This window comes from Centruroides vittatus, unplaced genomic scaffold (genome assembly GCF_030686945.1).
Source record: "Centruroides vittatus isolate TY-2023 unplaced genomic scaffold, ASM3068694v2 contig_620, whole genome shotgun sequence".
Taxonomy (NCBI): domain Eukaryota; kingdom Metazoa; phylum Arthropoda; class Arachnida; order Scorpiones; family Buthidae; genus Centruroides; species Centruroides vittatus.
This window is the reverse complement of record NW_027122381.1, coordinates 753,710-779,503: the sequence shown is the minus strand read 5'-3', so window position 1 is coordinate 779,503 and position 25,794 is coordinate 753,710. Positions and strand designations below refer to the sequence as shown.

General features: G+C 33.1%; 1 protein-coding gene across 1 annotated transcript in view; it reads right to left on the bottom strand.

The window, feature by feature from the left end:
- The window catches only part of LOC136979383 (histone H2A.V-like), a 32,749-nt gene extending 8,244 nt beyond the window's left edge, over nt 1–24,505 (bottom strand). Inside the window, exons 1-2 of the mRNA XM_067275325.1 lie at nt 24,389–24,505; nt 13,571–13,648 (exon numbers count right to left, since the gene is read on the bottom strand). Coding sequence (XP_067131426.1) covers nt 13,571–13,648; nt 24,389–24,505 — 195 coding nt within the window. The remainder of the gene's footprint in view (nt 1–13,570; nt 13,649–24,388) is intronic.
- Nucleotides 24,506–25,794: the final 1,289 nt, after the last annotated feature.

Sequence of the window (25,794 nt, the reverse complement as noted above, 5' to 3'; positions counted from 1 at the left end):
ACAGCTAAAATACAAGAAGATAAAGGATGACGACTCAATGAAAATTGCTTTCACAGACTATTTTTACTCCTATTGAATTCTGAATTGTCTAAACATTCAAACATTCTCTATCATTTTTTGTCTAAAAAGGCCAAAGTCACAGAGTTTATCAATTAGTGTACAAAATGTCAGCTATTATTTTCCTTGTTTCTGATTTTGAGTCTCGCTTTCCTCATATGAATCATCACAACTCCCAAGGTATTTCAGAGAAATCTGAACGGTTGTCACTTACATATTTTGATATGTTATGGAGAACAAAACAAATAATTAAAGGGGCACACAATCTAGCCCAGTGGTCTCCCAACCCTATGCCTGCGGGCACCACCGCCGATCGTTTTACGTGTGCCCGCCGCTGTGAGACCACGATAAAAATAAAAATATTTCGGTTTTCAATAAAATGCTATGTAAAAGTTTTTCATTTTTAATGATTAACCACACAAAAGTAGAAATGGCGTCCAACACAGATAAAAGCACAGAGCAAAATGCGACCGATCTCTTTTTCCCTTCCGCCAAATCTTCACCAACCAAATTTCCCATACCTGAAATGAAATAAACCGGTCCATTCTGAATATCATAAAATCAAAGTACAGATCACGACTTACAGACGAACACCTTGACGATTGCTTACGAGAAGGAATATCATCATACTCTCCTAATTACGAAGCAATGGCCAATGAAATGCCAAAAATCACATTTACTTTCAGATTTATACTTTTTTATAAAGAATTTTTATACTCTCTAGATTTTGTATGCATTGTTTAGTAATTACTTGTTTTGTAAACATTATTGTCAATAGTCTTGTGTATGTTTTATTACATTTTTCGAATTAAATGTTTTCTGTACATTATGTGTATTAACTATGTCCAAGTATAAATTCACCCTGATAAAATAAATGGCGCCCGCCGTCCGGCTGGTATTCTAGAATGTGCTCTTAGGTACAAAAAGGTTGGGGACCCCTGATCTAGCTCAACTCATTGCGTATGTGGGTGCGCCGGAAGGTGGACAGAGTCGCACCCTTTTTTTCTCAGCTAACAGGTCGGTGAGACCTGCCCACGGTCAAGATGGCGGTCCGGATTCGTTACGCGTCACGCGAGTGGAGAAGGAGGAAGCGGATAGGTCCGACGATAGAGCGGCAGCGATACTCAAATAAATGACATTAAAGACGTATAAAAACAACAATTTATTAAGACTAAAGCTACAGTTACAATTAGGGGTGAGCTAAAAGTCGCCTACGGTTCGGATACGCAGAGGGAGAGTTTACACGAATTTGGGGAGGTCATACCTTGTGATCCGAGTCGATCTTGTCACCAGTTCAAGGTATCCTCGGCAAGGTATTCCTTCGTTCGACGTCGGGTTCCCTCGAGACTCGGGACGCGCACACACTGTCTAATCGACACTACATAACCGACCTGGAGTCGATCGGACAGACACTATGTAACCGACCCCCTTTTCCTCTCTCGTTGCCCTTTTATCGTCTCAGTCACGTTTCTCTCGCTCACCAACCAGCATTATTCAAATGTTGTTCCTCATGATTCATGTTTTCTCCGTGGAAACCAAACAATAAAACATTTTATTGCTAGTGTTTTGGGTCCAGCGGGTTCGAATTTTCACATGTAAGTCAAAATATGCACTAAACAGAATTCAATAACAAGACATTCCTTCATAAACACTTTGTTAAAGTGGTGTTCTTCAAGAGTCTTAGGGTATTTGTAGGGAGTCAACAGCCATGCTGTAATACTATAACCAGCATCTATGAGTAGTATATCTTTGGATTTCATCGTAACTTTACATTTTGCACTACACTTCAAAATTTGGCTGTCATAAACACACCCAGGCACTAGTAAACCACTCATTGGCATTGCTTATGACCTGAATGATGATCATCGATACTCCTTTTCATTTAACAAATTTGTCCTCACGAAGGCTAGGTTTCAAGATTCACATGTGTTCAATCAATCAAGTGCTAAAATATGTTTCAGAATCTAGAATTATTTTTGCCAGTCCTGTTTTGCAGTCTAGTTTTCAATAAATGTTTTGGAAACCTTGTCTAGTCTTCTGCAATAATGCATTCAGTTACCTACATAGCAATAAATGTACAATAATTCATTTTTCTTTAAATGATAAATAGGAAACTAAAAGTTTACAGTAATAGTCTTGCTGACTGCTTGAGTGAATGCCAATGTTCATGACTCCCGCCTGAAATTCTGAATTCAATACATATCTTAAGAATATCATTATTTTAGTTTTGGAGAAAAGGGCACTTCTCATTTTTACAACATAAAAAATAATTGGCAATCCATTCAATGTTCTCTTCATCAAACTGATAATTTCCTGAAATCAGTACTTATCATATTATTTCTGGATCTATACAAAATTCATAGCTTATCTTGGCAACAATGATGGATACAACAAAAACTATTTCCTCTACGTTGAAAATAAAAAATATACGAATGTGAAACCTTTTACTTATTTACAGTACCTGTAGAACTAACTACAAATTTTTTGAAGTATTTAGTTAAAAAACAAAGCTTTTACTACCTTTTACTTTTAGTAAAAACATTTATTCATCAAACTTCTAGTTAAACTTTGAATCTCAATCAAGGTGAAATAAAAAAAAAAGGTTTGTAGATTATATCCTTAAAAAGTGAGCAAGTGATTGCTCCTGCAAAATTCAAAATCCAAATATTGTCTATTGTATTTTCTTCTATCTTGTTAAATCAAGAAATGTTATATAATGGGATTTCAGTTATGTTGAAATGACAAAAAACAGAATTTTCCATTTTTTGTCATCATTTCAACATAACTGAAGCAGTAAATTTAATGAATATCTTTAGTTCTAGAGTTAATATTGTTAATTAAATATCATTAAACACATTTTTCATTTAAATGAAAAATGCAGAGCAAAAATCATCCTTTCATAATCTTCATTGGGACACTTAAATATTAGAAAAAACTATTGTTGCAATTTCAATTAAAAAAATTAATTTCTTTAAATTATGTAACTACAAGATCTTGCATTACATGTACAAATACTACAATAGAAAAGAACAACAGAACTAAGAATATGTATTATATATGCTTCACTAAGAAATAAATTTATCATGCATTAACTAAGATAAAGTAGAAGCTTCCTAAAAAGTAGGAAAGTTCTTACTAAAATTTGAAAATGGGCAACTGTAATTCATTTCCATACTTCATTTATTAATTAAAAAAAAACAAGAATATTACTCAAAATCAAATAATAATACTTTTTATTAGTGGCAAACAGTTAGTAAAAGTGCATTTATAACCTGACAAAACGGGATTCATAAATTAATCATACTGGATGACAGTCAAAAATTTATCTCTTCAAGGGCAAAGCAAATTTAAAATGTAGAAATTATGACATCATAATTTATGTACAGTTTTTTTAAAGTCACATTCTAAATCTAGAGTTCACATCTGGTTAAGGAGATTTATGCAGAGACATAAGAATTATTAGCTATCTGTAAGCCTACAGGTACTGTACAATATAAGCCAAGGCTAGCCAGATTCAACGAGAGAGGTCTAGGAATTCTTTGACATACTTGATAATCTCTTTTTGCAGTACAATTTCACTGCAGAAAGAAAAATATGAATGAAATAGAGTTCTGTTGTGCAGATCATGATAACACAAGTCATATGCCTTGAGGGAAGAGACAAGAAGAGTTCTCGACTGAAACTGAAAAGATGCTCTCTTTTAACAATTATCTGCATGAGTGTAGGAGGCACATTTGTTTTTCCAATGATAATATTCCCAAAGTAGAATATGATCCAGCAATTAATGAGTGGTGTACAACCTGGGCCAATATCTTTCTGTCATTTCCCTTTCTAGGTTCAAGTTTGTTTACTCAATCTGTGGTTTAAACACTTGCAAAAACCAACCCATATAATGATGCATCGGTTCTATTTCTCATAGATGGCCACTATAGCAATGCAAGAAATACTGAGCTTATAGACTTATAAGATTTAAGATATGTTCAACTAGCAAACTTCCCACCTCATTGCACATGTAAGATGCAACCATAGGATAAGGCTGCTATGGCACTATTAATAGTTGCACCATGAGGTAGCAAGAGAGATTCTTATTTATAGTTACAATTAATTAGCTGCATTATTTTTCAGTTATTTTGAGTTTTGGGATTGAGTTATGTTAAACCTCAACTGCTATCTCAACACTTCCCACCTAGTGTGTCATTTGCATTACAACAGGGAGCCTAATTGTCATTTGTTCTTAATTACTTTTTCGTTCAGTTACATTTTAGGGATTTTGTTTAGCCTTAATGGCAATTAATTCACACTCCTGACTGGAAAGATGAAAAATTTAACTAACCTTACTGATTGTAGTCAGTTTTTTTGAATATGATGAAACCATTCATTTGCAATTGTATCACCTAGGAAAAACCTGGAAGCTGAGCAAATGAGTTCCACACAAACTGATGCTAATGATAAGCTCCAGAGGCTCTTGATCTGCTGCTTCCAAAAGACAATGAGACATTTTTGAACCAGTTTTTGACATATGTAACCCATTTTTTGTTACACAACAATACCTAACATTCTTTTCATTGGTTATGGTCTGGCGAATCTCTACTGCACAAAGCCCAACATCCATCAACAGAAACTGTTGTGTCTGATGGACTACATCGAAATGGTTCGTTATGAGCTTTTCCCTGGCCAAACAATCACTGCAGATATTTTCTTGGCACAACTGCAATGGGTTCAAGATGCACTACTCCAAAAACAACCTACACTTATTAATCACAAAGGCATTATATTCCTTCAGGATAAAGCACAATCTCCATGGCCTCAATTCAGAAGTTCTATCCTATTCTCCATAGTCACCAGACATATCACCTCTTTGGCACTGGACAATCATATGTGCAACCCATGTTGAAACCCATCAGTTTGAAAACAGAAAAGTTGAATGATTGTTTCATGTCTAAAGATTGGGACTTTCAGAATCTTCATCCTGGTGTTTTTCCACTTAGGCAAGATCTGCTATTTGGATCTTTAGCTATCATTTGTTTTGATCCTGGAGATCATCTGGATGAGTACAAGTGGCTTTTAGGTCTGCAAGGATTGTATTTTGTCATTTGTTTCGGTCTTCCAAGTGATCAGTGACCAATAATTTTCAATTGTAAGCAGTTCGCAACAGTACTGCAAGCTGTTTAAAGAACATGTCTGAACCAGCATAATGGCTTTTCACACGTTTTAGTCAATGAGTGTAATGCCAAACTTCTTTCAAATTGTATCATTGGTGATGCCTAACACCCAACAGACCAAGTGCATTTCCAAAGCACGTAGTTGTGCTATTGTTTGTGTGACAGGTCAACATTTTGTTCTGTAGAGGCAATGGCTCTAATCATTGTCATAAAGGATGCCTCAAACTTCCATTGTAGTTAGGGTGTATTAATCCTTGCCTACACTTTATTGTGAATACCAGTATTGGCTTATAGGATGGATCCTAAGATTCAAAAAGTATTTGTCTTTTTAAGATTATGACTTATTAACCATGATTAATCCCGCAGTAAGATTAGTCTCAAAGTATTCAGTTTTAGCAATATTTAGGTACAGACCAAACTGATTGAGGCTGTCACTCCAGACTGTTTCTGACTTGTGAGTTGAAAAAGCAAAGGCATGGGAAAATCCTTGCTCCAAATTTTATGAAAATTCCAAAAGGATAAAAAGAATGAGCATGATAAGTATAATTTATTCAACACACAGCAACTTAGCACTTATTATACTGTAATTCACTTTCAGTAGTTAGAAAATAATCAGCAAATTTATCTTCATCTCATTCTTATCTTCATTCAATGATCTGTCCACTTGGAATTTTTGTTACTGTTCAAATGGGATAAAATCTGATGCCATTAAAATATCTTCATAGTTTGTACTTTCTCAACTGATGATAAAGTGAAACTGGTCTCAGTTTTTAATTCTATAATTGGATAAACCCAAATCTTCTGTTTCCATGATGCCATTTTCTTTGGTGTAATAAAGTCATAGCAGTGCTTCTATGAAATTCATTTTAGTACTAAATTTTTGTGGTGTGGTGCTCTGCCATCAATATGGACCCTTCATGAACCACAAAACCAAAGGTGGTGAATCAATCGCATGTCGGAGATATCATCCAGCATGTAACTTTGGTTTATTGCTTTTCTTTTTCAATTATCCTTTCAGTTTTTCACCTGATCATCCTTTATCCAATCACCTTTTTTACATTTATTCTAATTAAAGCATATTCATTTAATTTCTTTGAGTATTGTTATTCAACATCAAACTTCAGCACATATGAACATTTTTAAAGATAAGCATGCTTGCTATGTGGCAGTGGTATTCAATCTATGGGTTGTGACTCCATTTGGGGTTGCTGAAAATTACCTTGGGGTCATACTGTTAAAATCTTTGAATACCATTGCTATATGGCATACAGAGAGAAAAAGGTTTGCCATCCCTGCACTAAAATGTGGTTGCAAGTGGTTGTTTCAAGCAATATCTAACTTCAGCAAAACCACAAAATGTAGAAAACTGTTACATGAGTTAAGCCTAAGTGTTTGAGTTTCTGGACAACAACAAGAGATTTACATTCACATGATTCTATGTAATAAGACCCATAGAAATATAGTATGAACAGTTTATTGTAGATCAACAATAAACCAATGCACAAAATCTTGATTTTTTTGCCAAACCTCCATAACTGAAAACTTTTAACTTGGTTTCAGTTTTTCTCCCAACCAACTCGAGTTAACCAGGTATTGATTTCTGGGAAGGTGAGATTATTGGCTAAAGCTGTTTTGTTTAGGTAGTTTCCACCATTTTATTGTTGCTGGTCCCTTTACATATTTATTTTTGTTGTTTGGCAAGCTTCAAGTTGAGAATTAGAAGTTTATGCTGTGTGGCCAGGTGTCTTGATGGAATAATCTTTGCATCTTTGACAATTCTGCAAGTTCATATCTGGTAAATGTTCCAGTATTAAGTGTGGCAATGCAAATTTGTTTTGGTTGGGTCAGCTTCCTTGGCTTATTCTGCTCTTGGGTCCACACAGAGAATCTTTGACTTTTTCAGAATGGTCTTTACAAACTTGTGTCTCAGGAAAAGGTTGTAGATTGTGATGGTGCTTATTTCACCAAATAAAATATTTTCAGTCACTTTTTACATATATTCTAACTTTAACTTAAAAAACCACAGACTTTTGGGTAAACTGATACTGTAAAGCAAGTCATACATAACATCAGATCAAATTAGGATTTTTTAACAATGATCATTCAAATGGAACCACACACATGCAACTTTAGATCCAATTGGAAACATCACATTGGATTGGATAAGAATCAATTTCCAGAAGAGGAATATTTTAACTTAAGCCCTGGTCACACTATGCGATTTCCAGCAAAGCAGGCGACCACAACTGCAACAAGCACGAGTTACCTGCGTCTTCTAGTGGTCACACATTGTTTGTTGACATTGCAACTCGGAACATGTGACCCTATAATAAACCAATAAAATTATAGCTTGTTTTTGTCTACTTTCAGGAGTTTACCGACATTTTACGTTTCACTTCAGATTATTTACGGAATTTTAGCCTTTTTAATTTTTTTTTAAATGACAAGCAGTTCCTTTTCTGGAATGAATAAAAGAAAAACGGCAATAATTTTGTTAGAGCTGGCGAGAATATATGAAGAGAAAACATTCGTGCTGGGTTAAAACTTTGCAAAATGAAAACCAACGGGCTAAACAATCTTGCTTTCACCAGCTGATGAATGAATTAAGGCTTTCGGATGCCGAGGGTTATACAGGATATATCCATATGAATACGAATACTTATATATAATTTAGGCGAAACATTTCGTAGTTTGGCACATCAATTTAGAGTGGCTCATAATTCGGTACCAGTCATTATCCCAGAAGTTTTGGATGCTATTTATCAATCTTATAAAAGTGAATATTTGAGGATAAGTGTTGTTTAGAGGAAAGCTTGAATGATTTAATTCATTTATAATCAATATATTTTTTCTTTTATATACGCATTTATTTTATTCAATTGTATATTATTAAAAGTAATCAAACTTTTTAAAATAAATCTAACAATAACTTTTATAAATTCAGATTTGATTTATATCAAATATAGCATTTAAACGTACTGAAACTGAGTTAATACAAATGTTATAATCAAAATATGTTGACAAATATACAACACAAAGTACGACATGGCGCAAAGACGTTTTCTGATTGGATGCGCGTTTGCAATCGTCGCAAGTAAAACAAACTTTTTGTTTCTTGTTGTGGTCACGCCGGTTTTCGAGGGAGATTACTAGTTAACGGGAAAATCCGTTGCGATTGCAGTTGCCTGTGCGGCTGAAAATCGCAGTGTGACCAGGGCTTTATTCATAAATGGTACGAAGATACACTAATAACTTCCTTTTATTGCATCATTCATTGCAAACATGTGCTTGTTTCTTTATGCTGGAAATCTGTAATTGTGTTTTATTTTAATTCAAAATGACTGATGATAAGTTAATAAATTTAATTTTGAAGTAACCAATTATTTACAACATTTCTTACACAGACATTATGCCACCACCAGGAAAGAAAATGTGTAAAATGTTAAATGAAAAAAATCTTAAGTAATAACACTTCCAAACCTAATGGGAAGACAAAACTTTCTTTTGCTTGTAAAAAGCAGAAGTAAACTTATTCCTGAAATTAACTAAATCTATTGAAAAGCAAATGCTATTAATTTTTAATTTTTAAGTAATAACATTTATAAACATTTTCAGCTTGGAATATGATTCATATAGAAACTGGGTCACTTACTGTTAAGAAACAGCAGAATCTGCATAATCACTGTAGGACTCATCATACTTATAATAACTGACAGATAACATTAAGCAGAGTAAGTAATGCTAAAATTAGTGATAATTCTGGTTTTATTGACTCCTATATTAAATATTAGCATTTGAAAGACATTGTTACATAAATATCTTACAAATAGGATGGATGCAGAGTCACACACAAAAAACTTTATAATAGGATATATATAAAAAGTACATCTTACAAAAAATTATATAGCAAAAACTACCATTTGGACACATCACAAGAATAAATGAAAACAGAATAATTAAGACAAGTCTATGGTATTATGGATGGATCTAACAAAAAAGGCAGACCATACAGAGAATTGATTGATAACATGAAGTAGTGGTGTGGAGCAAAAGTACAGGAATTGAGAAAATTGGTAATGGATAGAGAGAAATGGAAGAAAATAGTGGAAAAGGCATCAGACACCAACAGGCAATGAGCCTAGGATTACTGATGATGACAATATTAAATGGACATGTTAAAACAAAAATATATAGAATTTGAAGATTTATTGGCTTTAGTTATTTAAACAACAACAAAGGTCTACAGCAGAAAAAAATTGACTTTTTTATATGATTATTATATGCTTTTTTTGTTCTGAATTCAAAAATTATTAGTTTTTCTCTATCACACAAGGATTTTCTACAAAACCATTTTTATTGGATAAATTGATGCTTTCTTCACATATTTTGCACCAATATTAGCAACATATTCACACCCATATACTATGCATCTGGAAAAAACATAAGAAAACTTGGAAACTGTTGTAAAAAAGTTAGTTACAATATACAGTACATCAGTGGAGATTTGAAAGTACTGTGCATGTTATTAGGTCAGCAGTCAGGTAATACTGTTTCCATGTTTTCTCCGTGAATGGGATAGTAGAGCCAGGAATTTGCATTGGGTTCAGAAGCAATGGCCACCTAGAAAGGAATTACAATCTGGCATAAAAAATAGTGAAAAGCAGCTTGGTGAACCCAGAGAAAGTGCTGCTATACCATCCCTGCATATTAAGCTGGGATTAATGAAATAGTTCATAAAGGCTTTACCAAAGGATGGAGACTGCTTTTTGTATTTATGCAAAAAGTTTCCAGTCTTGTCCAAAGCAAAACTAAAAAGGTGTATTTACAGGACCTGATTAGGAAATTAATATCAAATAGAACTTTTCTGCAATGAATGACAAAGAACAGGATGCCTGGATTGCATTTAAGGCAATAGTTTCAAAGTTTTTAGGAAACAATATATAGATCCCGATTATAAACAAACAGTAGAGAACTTGTTAATTAAGTACCATGAACTGGGTTGCAATTTGAGCCTCAAGGAACACTTTCTGAACTCACACTTTAATTACTTTCCTGAAAATCTAGGAGCTGATAGTGAAGAAGAGGGTAAAAGATTCCATCAGGACATTAATTAAGGAGATGGAAAGAAGATACTAGAGATGTCAGTATGATGGCAGATTACTGTTAGATTATGCATAAATGCAGAACATAAGATAAAGCCCATGAAACACAGTTTTAGGGCAAGAAAATCAGAACTGATAAGCAACAAAGCTAATTAGTGGCTTATATGGGTACTAAAATACAACATAAGTTAATAATAAACTGAAATTGGTAATCTTTTCTGCATTAAAATAAATTAAAACACTAATATACACAGAGCTGTGGAGTCAGTAAAAGAACACTCGACTCCAACTCCTGATAATTTTAGTAGGCCGACTCAGAATCCAGCAAAATTAAAAACCAATTCATTTTATGGGAGGTAGAGGCACTCACGAGGTTACTTTACTCTCTACCAGTGGTTCTCAACCTTTTTTCACCCACCCTTTTCCTCTTAATTTTTTTTTGTGGACCCCATAGACATTGCACAGGAAAAATCCTTATATTTTTCACTAGTAAAAAAAGAAAGGAATTGTATAAAAAAAAAGAAATAGTAAATGTATATATATATATATATAATCTCTGACCTTTGTCAATGAGATATATATGTCGTGTACATATTCAATATTTTAAATAATTTATATTTTAACCCTTAAGCAAGAAATGAGTAATAAAGAAATTGACAATATATATTATGTAGAAATTTAATTCTCAGTAAAACAATTGTTCTGAAGTAGAATTACCCTACAGACCACTAAAATATCACAGTGAACCCCAATTCGGTATTTTTTTCTGTGGACCTCCAGTAATGGACCCCGGTTGAGAACCACTGCTCTATACTCTGAAAGGAGCCCCGGGCATTTACCCAAATACTTTTATAGTTAGTATTTTTAATATTTAACTTACATTAATATTTATTTGTATAAAGAAATTAAATTTTTTACAAATATTTAATGAGGAAAAAAAGGAGCGAATAAAATTCTACATCTACAAATCTTTATTCTACAGCAGGCCTGGCCAACCCAAATTGTTTTGCAGGCCACTTTGATCACGTGTAACATTACAATGGGCCACAATTTAGGCAAACATGCTTTTAAAAAAAGTAAAACAAATACAAAATGAGTAAGATTTTATTGTTATACCAAGAGTTCATAATCATACTTGCACATTATAACGATGACACATGCAAATTTTCATTTATTTAATTGTTTTGGTATACACATAATGGAAAACAAAAGTTTTAATAGATATATAATATTGCTTAGTGGGCCATACAATTTAATGTGACGAGCTGCGAGTTGGCCAGGCCTCATCTACAGCATTCGCACTTCCAGAAAAGTTAGTCTAACTAAAGATCCCCTTGTACTAGCTAGTACTTCAGCCCCTTGTTCAAAAAAGAATAATATATACTCTGATCAGTCTTATTTAGAGTGGGGATAATAAAAGAATGAATTAAAAATATCCAAATTCAATTGGGTCAAAATAATTTAACTACTAAACACAAATACTACAAAGAAAATTATTGATACATATTTAATAAATTAAATTGTTGCATTTTGTATTTAAAATAAATGAATTATAACAAAATGCATTTATTAATTTTTTAAAATGTTTTTGTAAAATAAATTTTCTTTCGTTTAAATAAAAAAACTAAATTAAATTTAAAATGCCGGAGTCAGAGTCAACATATTTTTCCCGACTCTTGACTCCTCTGGCCAGCAAATCCTCCCATACTGACAAAAACCTCTGAAATCCTGATTATACATATGTATATAGTATGCTTTTATAAATTTTTGACAAAACTTATAAAACCTTTGTATCAAAGTGTTACGTGATGGAAACATTTAAGAGATCATTTTTAGCTGTGATTTTTACTAACAACTATGAATACACCTCAGAGTCCAAACAGTATTTTATTACTTGAAATTTGCAGACTTGTATAATTTGTTACTACTTATTCCATACATTACTGAATTGAGAAATGCTGTCAATTTTTACTATTTTTTCAGAAGTAAACTATTAAAACAAATATTTAAAGCACTGATAAAAACTGATAAAAATTAAGCATTTTCAACCAAACATTAATGCTAATAATGCACTAAATCCTATTTACCCTAAAATAATGACAACCATAGCCAACACTATTACAGTAACCAAGGTATTACAAATGTATCGTAACTCATTTTGGGATGTGCTATTTCCAACATCAGACAACTAATGATATATATAAGTACAATAAGCATTTACATGACTATTTTTCTGCAATGCTATTCTTTTAATTTATTCCATATTAGAAAATTTTTGCAAAATTATAATATAATTGACGCTTTTTAGTCATTTACCAATTTACTTTAATAAAAATAAATTTAGATTACTCCTTTTCAATTTTTTTTTCTCTTATAAATTAAGATCAAGATCTATTTTATAAAATTAAGAATTTTCAATTCTTTTGAAACAAAAGCAATATTTATAATAATCTGCATAACTTTATAGTGAAATGCTTCAGAAATAAGCAAAACAGACTTCACTTCTAACTAATCACTATTCTTCCAAACACCAAGACAAGTTATTAATTCCACCAAACAAACAATTTCGGTAAAAAATACTATCACAATGACGAATGCATTAATATCCAACTTAAGCACGGATCATTAAACCGAGATTCCCACACACTTACAACAAACTTCTGACTTCTTTTCTCTCATAATAAAAACACTTCAACATCTCCATCTGCACTCAAAGAACAATAAGCCAGCAGACATGCAAAAGTACAGAATGGGACATTCTCAGTCCAAAACTTCAAGAAAATTTAAGGTGTGCGGCACAGTAGCATAAAAACAATAAATAATAATAATTTATACTTTGATATTTCATTCAATTACTTTTATAATTCATATACTAGTTCCAATAAATTTGCCAGGTATTTATTAGGAGTTAAGCAAAATGACTATTAAAAAAATAATAATGGCCACTTAATGTAAATTTTATTTTTTTTATTAATTACAATTGAAATATTATACAAAAACACCTTCAGGACATTGATAAACGGTCAAAGTGACCCCAAGAACAGCAAAATAAACACAAATTACGCATCCAAGTTATAAAAATTTATATTTTATTTGCGATTTATATTAAACTCCGCCATATACGAATCCATTTTAATTACAATTACAGATTAATTTATTAATTATTTGAAGTTTTAAATTAAAGCGAGGAAGAGGAGAAAATTCAAATGAAAGCGGGAGATAGCGAACAAAAGAATGAATTAGGCCTACCTGCAATCCTGCCCTTGCCGATCTGGATATGGCTTTAGCTTTGGATTTACCCGAATCTTTGCCTGCTTTACCGCCAGCCTAGACATAATATTAATTATTTAGCATATTCTTAACGTATACGCCATCCGAATAACGTTTAACTTACCATCTTTTATATTGAATGAATATTCCGAACGAGGTATGAAAAGAACCAAGCGCGCCTTTACTAACGAACAACGATTTGATTGGTCTTCGTAAGGTTGCCAGACGATTTGAATTTTTCAAATATTCTATCTATTTATTTATTTTTTTAATTAGTAAATATTAATTAAATATAAAAATTTTTAAATATTGCTTTATACATAATAATCGTAATACAATTTAAATCGATTAAAAATTTTAGTGTAAATAATTTTTTGAAATAAAATGTTCTTGCTTTGTTTGGCGTCAAATTAGTGTAACTTTTCCCGCCAAATGTCGTAGTCCTCGAACATCCTTGGCTAATGAATTTTATTATCTGATGATGCTATTTTATATATTATTTATTAGTTTTCTTATTCATCTTTACAGATTCCAGGTGCTGTACTGTCGGATGACCGGGCGGTTAAAATTGTAGCTTACCGCTCTCAGGACCCGGGACTGAATCCGAACGGGTAGGAAAACACCAGAGCCGTGTTCAGTAACGCAGCACACCTAAGATAGAATTCTGAGTGGCTTAGTGGGCGGTGCTAAGAATGTTCTGAGCATCATTGAACTATTATTCTGGGCAAAATGGTGGACGAAGTTAAAATTACGATCTCAACAATTGTCGCAAATCAACTGGTCGAAAAGGATGAAGTAACCAGTACAGTTATTCAAATGGAAGCTGCGTCAAATCACGATGAAATTAATGAAGCAATTATTAATCATAATGAACGAAATGGGCGGTTATCTTCCGTTTAAATGTATTCGGAATCTGTTATACCCACGTATGGTAATTTTACATTTTAGTCATTTTAGAATGAGTTAATGATTTAGAATGAGAGAATAATTGTGGTTGTTATAATAAAATACGTTTAGTCCAACACGAGCAGCCAACTTTCAAATTGTACCATGAGACAAAAACAATGACGTCACGAGTAAAAGTTAGCATAGATAAAAGAAGTTGACTGAACTATCTAGAATTCTATCGGTGGGAGGAGTCAAGCAGTAAGCTATTTAGAAACGAGTTCAACATCGCAGCATAACTAGACTTAGCAAAAATTCTGCGTTACTGAACACGGCCCGGGAATTTTTCAGGGTGATTCGTCCTGATACATCGGTCTCCCTCTTTCACCGCCTAGCCGAACCCGTAAGGGGCTTCCTGACGAGACCTTAGGTCTAGAGGTAGGAAATAGCTAAAAAAAGAGATTTCATGTATTTTTTATTAATATTTTTGTAGCTTTTTCGTATATAAACTTGTAATTACCCCCGATAACGATCTGGCTTTTTCCTATAATCTTTTTATATATTCAATAAATAATTTTAAACCTCAGCGAAATAAAACTGTTGTTTTTCTTTTTTTTCGATTTTCCGGACATTACCTCGTTACAATTATTATCATGAATCTAAACTTTTATTATCTTGTGCTTGAAATAATTTATTTCCCGCCTTCGGAAAATGCAAAATCTCTTGAATCAATAGCATAAATTAAGAGGCACCATTCATTAATTAAATCCAAAAGAAACTTTTAAAAGCATTCCATAATTTTTTAAAAATCTTTTTAATTATGTGGGCATAAGAGGGCCTTTTTACTGACCACATCGTTAGCTTGACAAGGTTCACAATAAGAGAAACCGAAATTTTTTAAAAACTCTTTTCGCCCTGTGGCGTTGAGAAGGCCTCTTTTAAGCAAGTTTATTATGGATTCGGCCAGGCCCACAATGAGGCGACCTGATGGTGATGGATGGAACTCCTACATACCAGAACAGACCACCCTGAAAAATTCATGGAAATATTTCGACCCGTTCGAATTCGATCCGGGGTCCCCCAGAATGTAGACAGCCACCTTAACTGCTCTGCCATCCTGCTGTATAAGCGTAACTGGATGGTGATGATGGTGAGGTACGGGGCTCGACTTATCCAATACTTTTACGGTATTGGAATTTATCAGGTTTTTCGACCTCCTGGATTCGATTCTGGATCCTCTACTGCATTAGATTAGTGCCTTAAATCGTTTTATCAGGACCTGTCGAATCATTTTAGAACGAAAATAAAGAAAAAAAAACAATTTCATCACTTATGCTGAAGAAAAACGAATAACAGTTATCTTCATTTCCAAGTTTCAACAACAACTAAACTCTGATGAATTTGTTCCCGGAATTTTTTTTGTTTTCTATTCAAGTGTTAAATACGTGAATAATACCCGAAAAACTTCATGTGGTCAGCCAAATCCACAACCAATTGTTTAGTGGTTGTATCCAGTGGTAATATTCAGCGGGTTCGCACAGGTTCGGCCGAACCCGTTGTTAAAATTTTTAGTTTCCCGAACCTTGTTAAACACACGGAACATTTCTCAGTGGTTTTGTTTTTTTAAAAAAAATATATTAAAATATACGTATTATACTCTGTAATACTACTAGAGCCTTATACGCCGTTCGCACCAACGGCCGGATGGCCGAGCGGTCAAGGTGGCAGCCTACCGCTCTAGGGGACCCGGGATCGAATCCGAACGGGTCGAATAATCCCCAGGAATTTTTCGGGGGGTGGTCCGTTCGGATATGTCGGGCCCCGTCCCTCACCACCCGGTCGTCCCATTGTGAACCTGGCCGAACCCATAATGGGCCTACTAAAAGAGGCCCTCTTAGTGCCCACAGGGCGAAAAGAGTTAAAAAAAACCCCCGTTCACACCGAGCATTTCAATCTAGATTGTGAGCAAGGTCGGGAACTATGCCTTGGTGCGATCTCTCTCGACCGAAACGAGGTTTAATCGCGATCGATTCAAGAGAGTTCTTGAAACTAGATCCAGTCATAAGAGAGATTCCATAATCTCGCGCGCGAGATAATACAAGATGGCTGTGGAACACGTATCGGGCTATGGACAGCGAAGTAAAAAGGATATTGTATTTCGAGAGATTTTGGAAAGTCCGGGACAGGTAATTACAGATGACTGGGACATCTGTCCCAGACATTTGTCTATTATCAGCAGTGCCATTCGGGGTAAAAAATTTCTCTGCCTAAAAAAAAGAAAAGGTATTGTATTTATTTCTAGTCAAAACTTCCATTTTGTTTGTCGGTGATTGTTAGGGAAAAATTTTCTGCTAGCGAACCCTTTGTTAAATATTTCGAATATCACCACTGGTTGTATCCACGACTAACTTTAAAAGAGATACAGGATAACAGTGAAAAAAATGGTCTTCTGTACAAGCAATGAGCTTATTGAGGAATGGTTTGTTCGTGCTAGAATAAATGATGTCCTTATTTCAGACTCATTGATTCAAAAGGCGTTTCAGCTTGCAGAACGCTGAAGTCAAACCTCAGAGTTCTGAAACCTCAGGCACATTTAAAGCATTCAATATTTAGAAAACATGGCATCCAACAGTACAATGCCATCGGTAAATCTGTTGACACAAATTAAAAAACAGTGAGCGAATGGAGAACAAGATATCCTGAATCATTGCCTACGCACTAAAGTTATCTTTTGATAACTTCAATTGTGACGAAATTAAACTTTTTTTGGGAGTTCTTCCTGATAAAATGCTGTCAGTAAAGGTTGAAAAAAAACGATAAAGAATGTTTGAATGTTTTGTTATACCGTAGTGCAATTGAAGAGAAATTAAAACCGTTATAATACAGTTAGATAAGCAAACCATTGACAAAGCCTGTTTCAAATGAAATCAACTTTGTTATTAGCTTGCTTATCAAACTATATTAAAGTCGCTTTACTAGGCAATGCAGTCATTGACTTAATGTTCGGAAATTTAACAAGAAAACATTTATAATTAAAATAAAGACCAAATCTGCCCAAAGAGGGATCACCATTTATTTTGTGTTCCAAGACAAACACTTTTCGGCGACTGACCTTCCTTTTTAGGTTACTTGTCGCCGGAAGGTTATTAAAAAGTCCTTTTAAAACACACAAACACTTCCAATTAAAATTACAAAATTTTAAAAAAGGAACTGGTGACATAAATCAGACATCTTTCTTACATCCATCTTGCCTTTTTTGGGGTATCTTGGCTGCTTTTATCCACTGGGAACAGGCGCTGGAAAATGTAGATTAGACAGCTGACCCCTGGCGACGACATTTGTAGAGTTTCATCAGCTGTCTAATCTACATTTTCCAGCGCCTGTTCCCAGTGGATAAAAGCAGCCAAGATACCCCAAAAAAGGCAAGATGGATGTAAGAAAGATGTCTGATTTATGTCACCAGTTCCTTTTTTAAAATTTTGTAATTTTAATTGGAAGTGTTTGTGTGTTTTAAAAGGACTTTTTAATAACCTTCCGGCGACAAGTAACCTAAAAAGGAAGGTCAGTCGCCGAAAAGTGTTTGTCTTGGAACACAAAATAAATGGTGATCCCTCTTTGGGCAGATTTGGTCTTTATTTTAATTATAGAAAAATTCTCCATCGGACGAAAATTTACTGAAGAAAACATTTATTTAACGTAATTTATGCTAAATAAACTCAGTTATTATTTTCATCTAAAAGATATCTCTCAATACATTTAATTTAGAAAACATAAATTTAACATGAAGATGGCCGGGTGATTAAGATGGCAGCATACTGCTCTGGAAATCCAGGAACACATCCGGTCGGATAGAAAACCCCAGGAATTTTTTGAGGGCCGGTACGTTTCGAATATATCGGGCATTGTCCCTCACAACTCAGCCATTCCATTTTAGACCTGTGCGAATCTATAACGAATTTGCTAAAAAGAAAAAAAAAAGGCTTAGTGCTCACAGGGCAGAAAGAGCGAAGAAAGCAATATAATAATAATTAAATCATAGTTTGGTATAGATATAAAACTAGTTCGAATGCTATACAAATATAAATCTAAAAAATTAATTAATACATAAAAATAATAAAATATTTATTTTTAGTCACTATTATACTATTAGCGCCATTACTTCGCAGTGAGAGGTTTAAGAATTAAATTATCGTCTGCTTACAAAAGAAAAAAAATAAATAAATGAAAAATAATAAACCATATTCAATGCGTTTGTATTTTTGTGTATACGTATCATAAATATGCATATTTAAATAAATACTTTTATAAAATAAGATTGAAATTCTGTAATTATACAAATGAACAAAGTAACACGTGACAGAATGTTCTCTTACGTGCCTCTTACGTAATACCAATCTGGCATACAGCGATTGGTTAAATTTGATATAATCTCCGCCGCAGAAGGCATTGGATGTTAGTGGCGGTAATAGTGACAGAAGTCGTCTGGCTTGAATGCGAAGCTTCCAGAAGATAATATCTTAGCTTATTAATTAAATGAGAACAGAGATGTAAGTAATTCGTTTTAAGAGTTAATTTTAAAAATAAACGTTAAGTACAAGTGAGAATACTATTAACGAAAACATTAGATTTTTACGTAAATTAGGAATATTTTTGTATTTTTAAATAAAGTAAGTTATAATGCATCACTAATGTTGAATAAGCCCTGTTTTGTTTACGTAATTAAGAATTTTGTGTAAATAATATGAGTTATCACAAACGTCCTGGTCTGAACCGAAACTTGTGTTTATCACGTGACTGGGTGGCACGTCACGCGGTTTAGTTTTCGTTTCGGTTTCGTTTTTTCTATACGTAAAACTCCTTCGGTCTCGATTTTGAGATGCTTTCGTCTTACGTTATTATTAATAAAAACAACTTAACTTTATAGCTGTGATGTCCGAAATCCTTACTAGTTAGAAAAAAAATCAAAGTTTTATACGGAAATATTTTTGTTGAACAAACCATTGCATAAGAAAAGAGAGAGAAAAATGTGTTTATGTATTAAAAGGAAAGGCAAAGGGTGAATTTCGACTTCCTATTCTTACGAGTGTGACGAAAGACAAAGGGGAAAGTATTTTATTATATACAAACTGCCACCAGGGGCACTTGAAACTTTTGGGTTATTATGTACAAACTGCAATCTTTTAGACATGGGAAAGAAAATATATTGAGGACCCAAGATGTTGGAGGTTTAAGGAGACTTCTTGCTCTGAATTTTGGCCGAGTAGTCAACGAAGTCGAGATGCTAAAAAAATGAAAATGTAATTATAATTTTTTCAGAATTAAATGAAATATAGAAGTATAAAGAAGGGTGGGGAGATTGCGGGAAGAGTGAGCCTCCTTGATTGGTTATGTTTCTACTAAGTACCAAACGATCGACTTAAATAATCTGGCTATAACTCTGCTAATTTAGTATTAATGTTCTATGATTCTTGAACACAAATAGTTCTACTATTTAAACACTTGGTGTTTTTCCCATCTTTATTTAGTTGATTTAGTTGATATTTATTTAGTATTAATTGTTAAATTAGTGGAGTTATAGCCTGATTTTGCTTAAGGCAATCATTTTAGTTATATTTCTATATGTATCAGACTTTGCCACGTTTGATATACTTGGTACTTTGTGTATGAGCTATTAGTATCGATTGGCAAAATCGACCTCCGTGCCAGTCGACAATAAATGTCTAAATTTTGCCCTGCTTGTGTATTGAGCAGGTAGCTTTCTTTGGTCCTACATTTGCAATCTACCTACCTGTCATTTTAACCCTGGAATGCTAATCATATTTTTTGAATGCAAATACTAATCATTAGTCGTTTTGACTATCTCTGCTTAAAATGCTTTTAAAACTATTTGTTTATTAATATTGATATTAGACTTTTTGTGATTTTATTATTATTTTTTTTATGATTACCAATTATAAATGAAACAAAAATAATGAAAAAAAAAACAAGTTTTATCTTACCACTAGTATTTTCTTGATTATAATCAACTGTCTCATAATTATTTCTTAAAGGTTTAACAAAAATAAAATAGCTTCTTTTTTTTTTTCTTAAATCTACTGTAGGAATATCTAAACATGCAATTTATATATACTTTTTTGTTTTTGGCACAGTTAACACATACTTCTACTTTGTGTTTGCCGCATACATTTTTCAGGCATCTAGAACACCTAGACTTAGTCATTCTATGTTTTTTATAAGGGCAATAGGTGCATATTTTTCTTTTTTTTTGGTTCAGGTTCAACAATGGTTTGACTGCTACTTTCTCCAGAACTTCAGGTACCAAGTCTTCAATATTAGCCCTAAGCTTTTTATGCAGTGTTGGGACTGTTAGGCATTTCTCCATGTAAGAATTCACAAGTTTCATATGTAAATATTTCATGAATTTTTTTTTTCTGCTCAGTGGTTTTTCTCTGGCATTGAATTTACTTTTGCAATATATGATATAACTATTTATAAAAGCCATGTTCATAATTCCATGAAATAGCATCTATTTGTTTTCTGACTACATGACATATTGGAGCACATTTAGTCAAATGTGTCAACTCTGCCTTTTGTCTGATTATAGAATTTAATCATGTGTGGCTTGTTTGTCTCTTGGTTCACATTTCCTTCTTCAGAACAGGATGATAGCAAGTACACCACTTTAGCAGGCTTAGGCTTGTATGAGAGCAATGTCAAAGGACCATTGTAACAAAATATAGATGAACTGGTGGCTCTGGTTCTTGAGTTTGCCAATTCACTGGGTATTTCTCTTTTAATAAAATAAAACACTTACTGGAATGAAAACAAAACACCTTGGTATTTCCAGCAAACAAGTAAAATTTAATAAAATAAAAACGTTTTCGACTATTTTTAATAGTCCTCTTCAGTTACTCTTTAAATTGAAAATGGAACACTTCTTTAAACAGAATTAGAACAAAAAATAGAATGCCAGCAATAACATCATTTAAATTTAAATAAAATAAAAATAACATGAAATAAAAGTAACATAAAAATAGTACAAATTAAACAGTAAAATAAAACAAAGTATTACTATAATTAATTGTAGTAAAAAGATTTCCATGCACTAGAAAGACTATCAGCATCTCTATGGTTGATGCAACCTTTGGTATTATGCGCCTTGTAAATCTAAAGGTTGCATCAACCATAGAGATGCTGATAGTCTTTCTAGTGCATGGAAATCTTTTTACTACAATTAATTATAGTAATACTTTGTTTTATTTTACTGTTTAATTTGTACTATTTTTATGTTACTTTTATTTCATGTTATTTTATTTTATTTAAATTTAAATGATGTTATTGCTGGCATTCTATTTTTTGTTCTAATTCTGTTTAAAGAAGTGTTCCATTTTCAATTTAAAGAGTAACTGAAGAGGACTATTAAAAATAGTCAAATGTTTTTATTTTATTAAATTTTACTTGTTTGCTGGAAATACCAAGGTATTTTGTTTTCATTTCTCTTTTATTAGAGTGCAAGGTACTCACTAAAGCAGGGGTGTCCAAACCAAGGCTTGCAGGCTGTATGCAGCCCAATAAATGTGTAAACAAAACTGACAAATTTATTTATTTATTTCAATGGCATAAACTCAAAGAAGTTTCACAAAGCCGTAAACCTTTATACATATTTTTGAGTGGAAAAGAAATATATTCAAATACTTGGAAATGTGTGAATGAGGACTGAATACTAAATAAAGCTGGAGTTGTGACTCAAAGGATTATAGACCCAAATTTGGGGATAGAAGAGAGTGGTTAAATAGACTGTTATGCAAATGTTAACCCTTAATTTTCCAATCTTCTTCCCTTCTTTATCTTTTGCCTTTTTTTTTTCCTTTCCCCATGTTTGGGTCTATAATCATTTGAGTCTCAACTCCAGCTTTATTTAGTATTACTTCCAGCATGTCAAGATTTGGCTCCCCTTTCTTACCCCTTTTTTTTAGTTTGGCATAAAAAATATCATTTTGCACATTGGCTACTTTTTGGGCTACATATTATTTATAAATATATTAGTAGAATGAAAATGCACTTTAAACCGGTGTTTCATTGTTTTTTTATTAGAGACCCAAATAAAACAAATATTTGTTTTACTGTGTTTTTAAAATAAATTTTTGTTTGTCTCCTATATAATAAATGAATTTATCTATTTGTAAATAAAAATTGAAAGTGTGTGTAGAAGTAATTTTTTTAAATATCTTTTTTTGTGATAGATTTAATACTTATTACTATAATCTAGATGTGTTAATCGTTAAATATACTTGTATATTTAAGGATTGGGCCACAAGTATATTATATATACTTGTGGTCCAAAACTTCATAACTTCTTCCAATGTGGCCCAGAGAAACACAAAGGTTGGACACCCCTGCACTAAAGTCAATTTATAAGGCTGACAAAGAAGAGACTTTGCAAGTGGAATAGAGGTGAACCAGTTGTCTGTTACATTCCTGTTTCAACTGTGTATAGGTTAGGTTAATTCTTTCGCAAAGTATTCACCAAGCAGCAGCCCTCTTTTTCCAATGTAAGGCATAGCATTGATCATATATTTAGTGCTATTATCGCACACAACAATTTTTAACCCGTACTTTGCGGGCTTGTTGGGTATGTACTGTACAGTACATAGAAAATGGACATCTGCCTTTAAATGCTAATGATTGTTCGTCAATTGTTACATACATTCTGGCATCATAATTGCTTTTGTACTTTTCTATGAAAAGCTCCCATATTTTTTGCAATGGCACAAACCTATCTCTAGTTTCAGAGGATGATCTAAGCACTTTGTCATCTAATCTGAGGCATCGTAATAAGAATTCAAATCTGTCTTTACTCATATCTGTTGCCAGAAAAAGATGCATCGAATAACTCCTCAGTCGATACATGGTTATCTTTGAGAACAGCAGACAGTACAAAAATACCAATCAATGCTGATTTCACACTTATCAGTTGATTGCTGGGTATTCCGAATGATTGAATAATTTTTTTGTTTTACTGTAATTTCTGCATTAGTCCATTGTGTGATATCATCTAAAATGGCCTCAGTAATAAACATTTCAAAGCATGGCAATGGATCTTTTATACCTCTGCACTGGCTGGTTGGACCTCATGATGTATTGTGTGGCTGCAGCTGTCTGTCATATGTATGTGTGTGATATATATATATATACAATTTATTATTATTGTATTTTTTTTTGGGCTATTTTTCGGCTGTGGGGTATGATGGTTGGCAACCCGTTGTGTACACGAAAAAGGGGTATTTAAGGCAGCACCAACTGGTTATTGGGCTTTTTTTTTCCTTCCTTGGGAAGACTGGTGAATCATACGGACCAGTGCGGTAAGCTTTTTCATGAGGACAGTTTTTACAGGCGAATAAGGGACGATTCGTAATCGTGATCCATCGACCATTCTACGCCTCGGACAAGTACGTGTGCTCCATATGTGTGTTACCCCCCCAAGTGTCATGTGTCACTCAATATTTATAGACAAACGTTAATATATTTTGAAATATTTATCTTTACTGTGATTCCTTTGTTCCCAGGACGAACTGAGGTACGGCATGTTGAACCATCTATACTATAACTTTGTAACGGTGAGACTTCAGGTGCGCGTGAAATCGTATTTTTGTAAACCTAACCATATATATATCTTTAGTTGTATCATCATCTCTAATATATATATAAACTTATTGTTAACTTGTCTCTTTGTGTCTCTTCTCCACGTGGTAATTCACCTACGCTTGCAAATAGCGTGAACACTTGTTCCTGCAATTTTCCACAGTATGCACAATGTTAGAACTTGAAGTCCTAAATGACTGGGGCCTTTTTTTGTTGACCAAATATGCCTATTTTTCCTGTGCAGGACTGTTTGAAACAGTTAAATTATACTTGAAGGTTGTGAAGCTTCATTATCCTCAGACAAGCCTTCCTCTTCATCTGTTTGTATCTCTTCTTCAATCTCCAAATTGTCCTCATTTTCACTACTTGTAGATTCATTATTGCCATCACTACTCAAATTGTCTTTGTTCAAATATGTTGGCAAGTCAGAGGTTGACTAAAACTTGTCATGACTTGATGCAAGTGACATCTAGTGTTGTTGCCATCTTCTGTAGATCAGTCTGAATTATACAGTGTGTCCATAAAGTCCATGTGCAATTTAGAAAATTTATAACTTAGTATTTGTGATAGAAAAAAATTCTGTAAAATGTATTAAAGCTTAATGTATCTACTTTTAAGTAAAGTTATTTAGTAAGTCTTCAACACAATAATTTAACAATTTTTCAAAACTTTTTGAAAGTCATGTTATTAATGGTGACAGCTACTTAGATATGCTGCAGAATTACTTTTAGTCTATATTGTTCAAGCTGAGAAATAAAGAGGATATAGTATTTTAACAAGATGGAGCTCCTTGCTACTTTTCTCTGCACATTAGACAGTTTCTAAATCAATTGGCAAATGTTTTTAGAGAACTACAAAATTGTATTACTCTTTGTATTTCCTCGTGTCCACCATCATTAGTAACTTAATAAAATACAATAAAATAATAAAAAGATATAGATTTGCTTGCTTCTAATACATTCTACATAATTTCTCTATCACAAATAGTAGTTATAAATTTTTAAAATTGTACATGGACTTTATGGACAGCCTGTACAATTCAAATACTTGTATAAAATCTCCAATTTATGACTGAGCATATGAGCAATTAATTTATTTTACAAGAGATTTTAACAGTGATTTTTCAGGAACCTGGTAACAGTTGGAGATAAACATTTCTATTCAGTTCTAAGAATATTTTTAAAAAAATATGCAATATAAATAATTTTAATATATGGGAAGGGGTGCAAAAGTAGGTATACAGTTTTTCCCTTGTTATGGAAAAAACAATACAGGGAGAAAATAGGAAGAAAAACATTTTTATGTACAAGTGAAATCACAAATAAGGAATACAAACTAATAAAAGATGATGATAATACAAATATTTGGTATTCATTATTAGTATGTGTATATAATATATATAATATAGAGCAAATCAGAGGGGAATAGGAGGGGCAGCTAAAGTTCCTAATATTGTGAGGCCCCGGGCCTCACAATATTAGGGACGTCAACTTAGCAACTCAGTATGTTAGACAAAAATATAGGAGAAAGCAAAGCAATTTGCTAAATTTTAACATTTATGAAATTAAATTTTAATTTCTGTAGGAGGAGTCAGAGAGGATTGAGAGAGATAAGCCAGTCCCTGATTGGCTAGAAGTATATCACCCTGACCAACCCCAGGCTGGAGGGGATGTTCT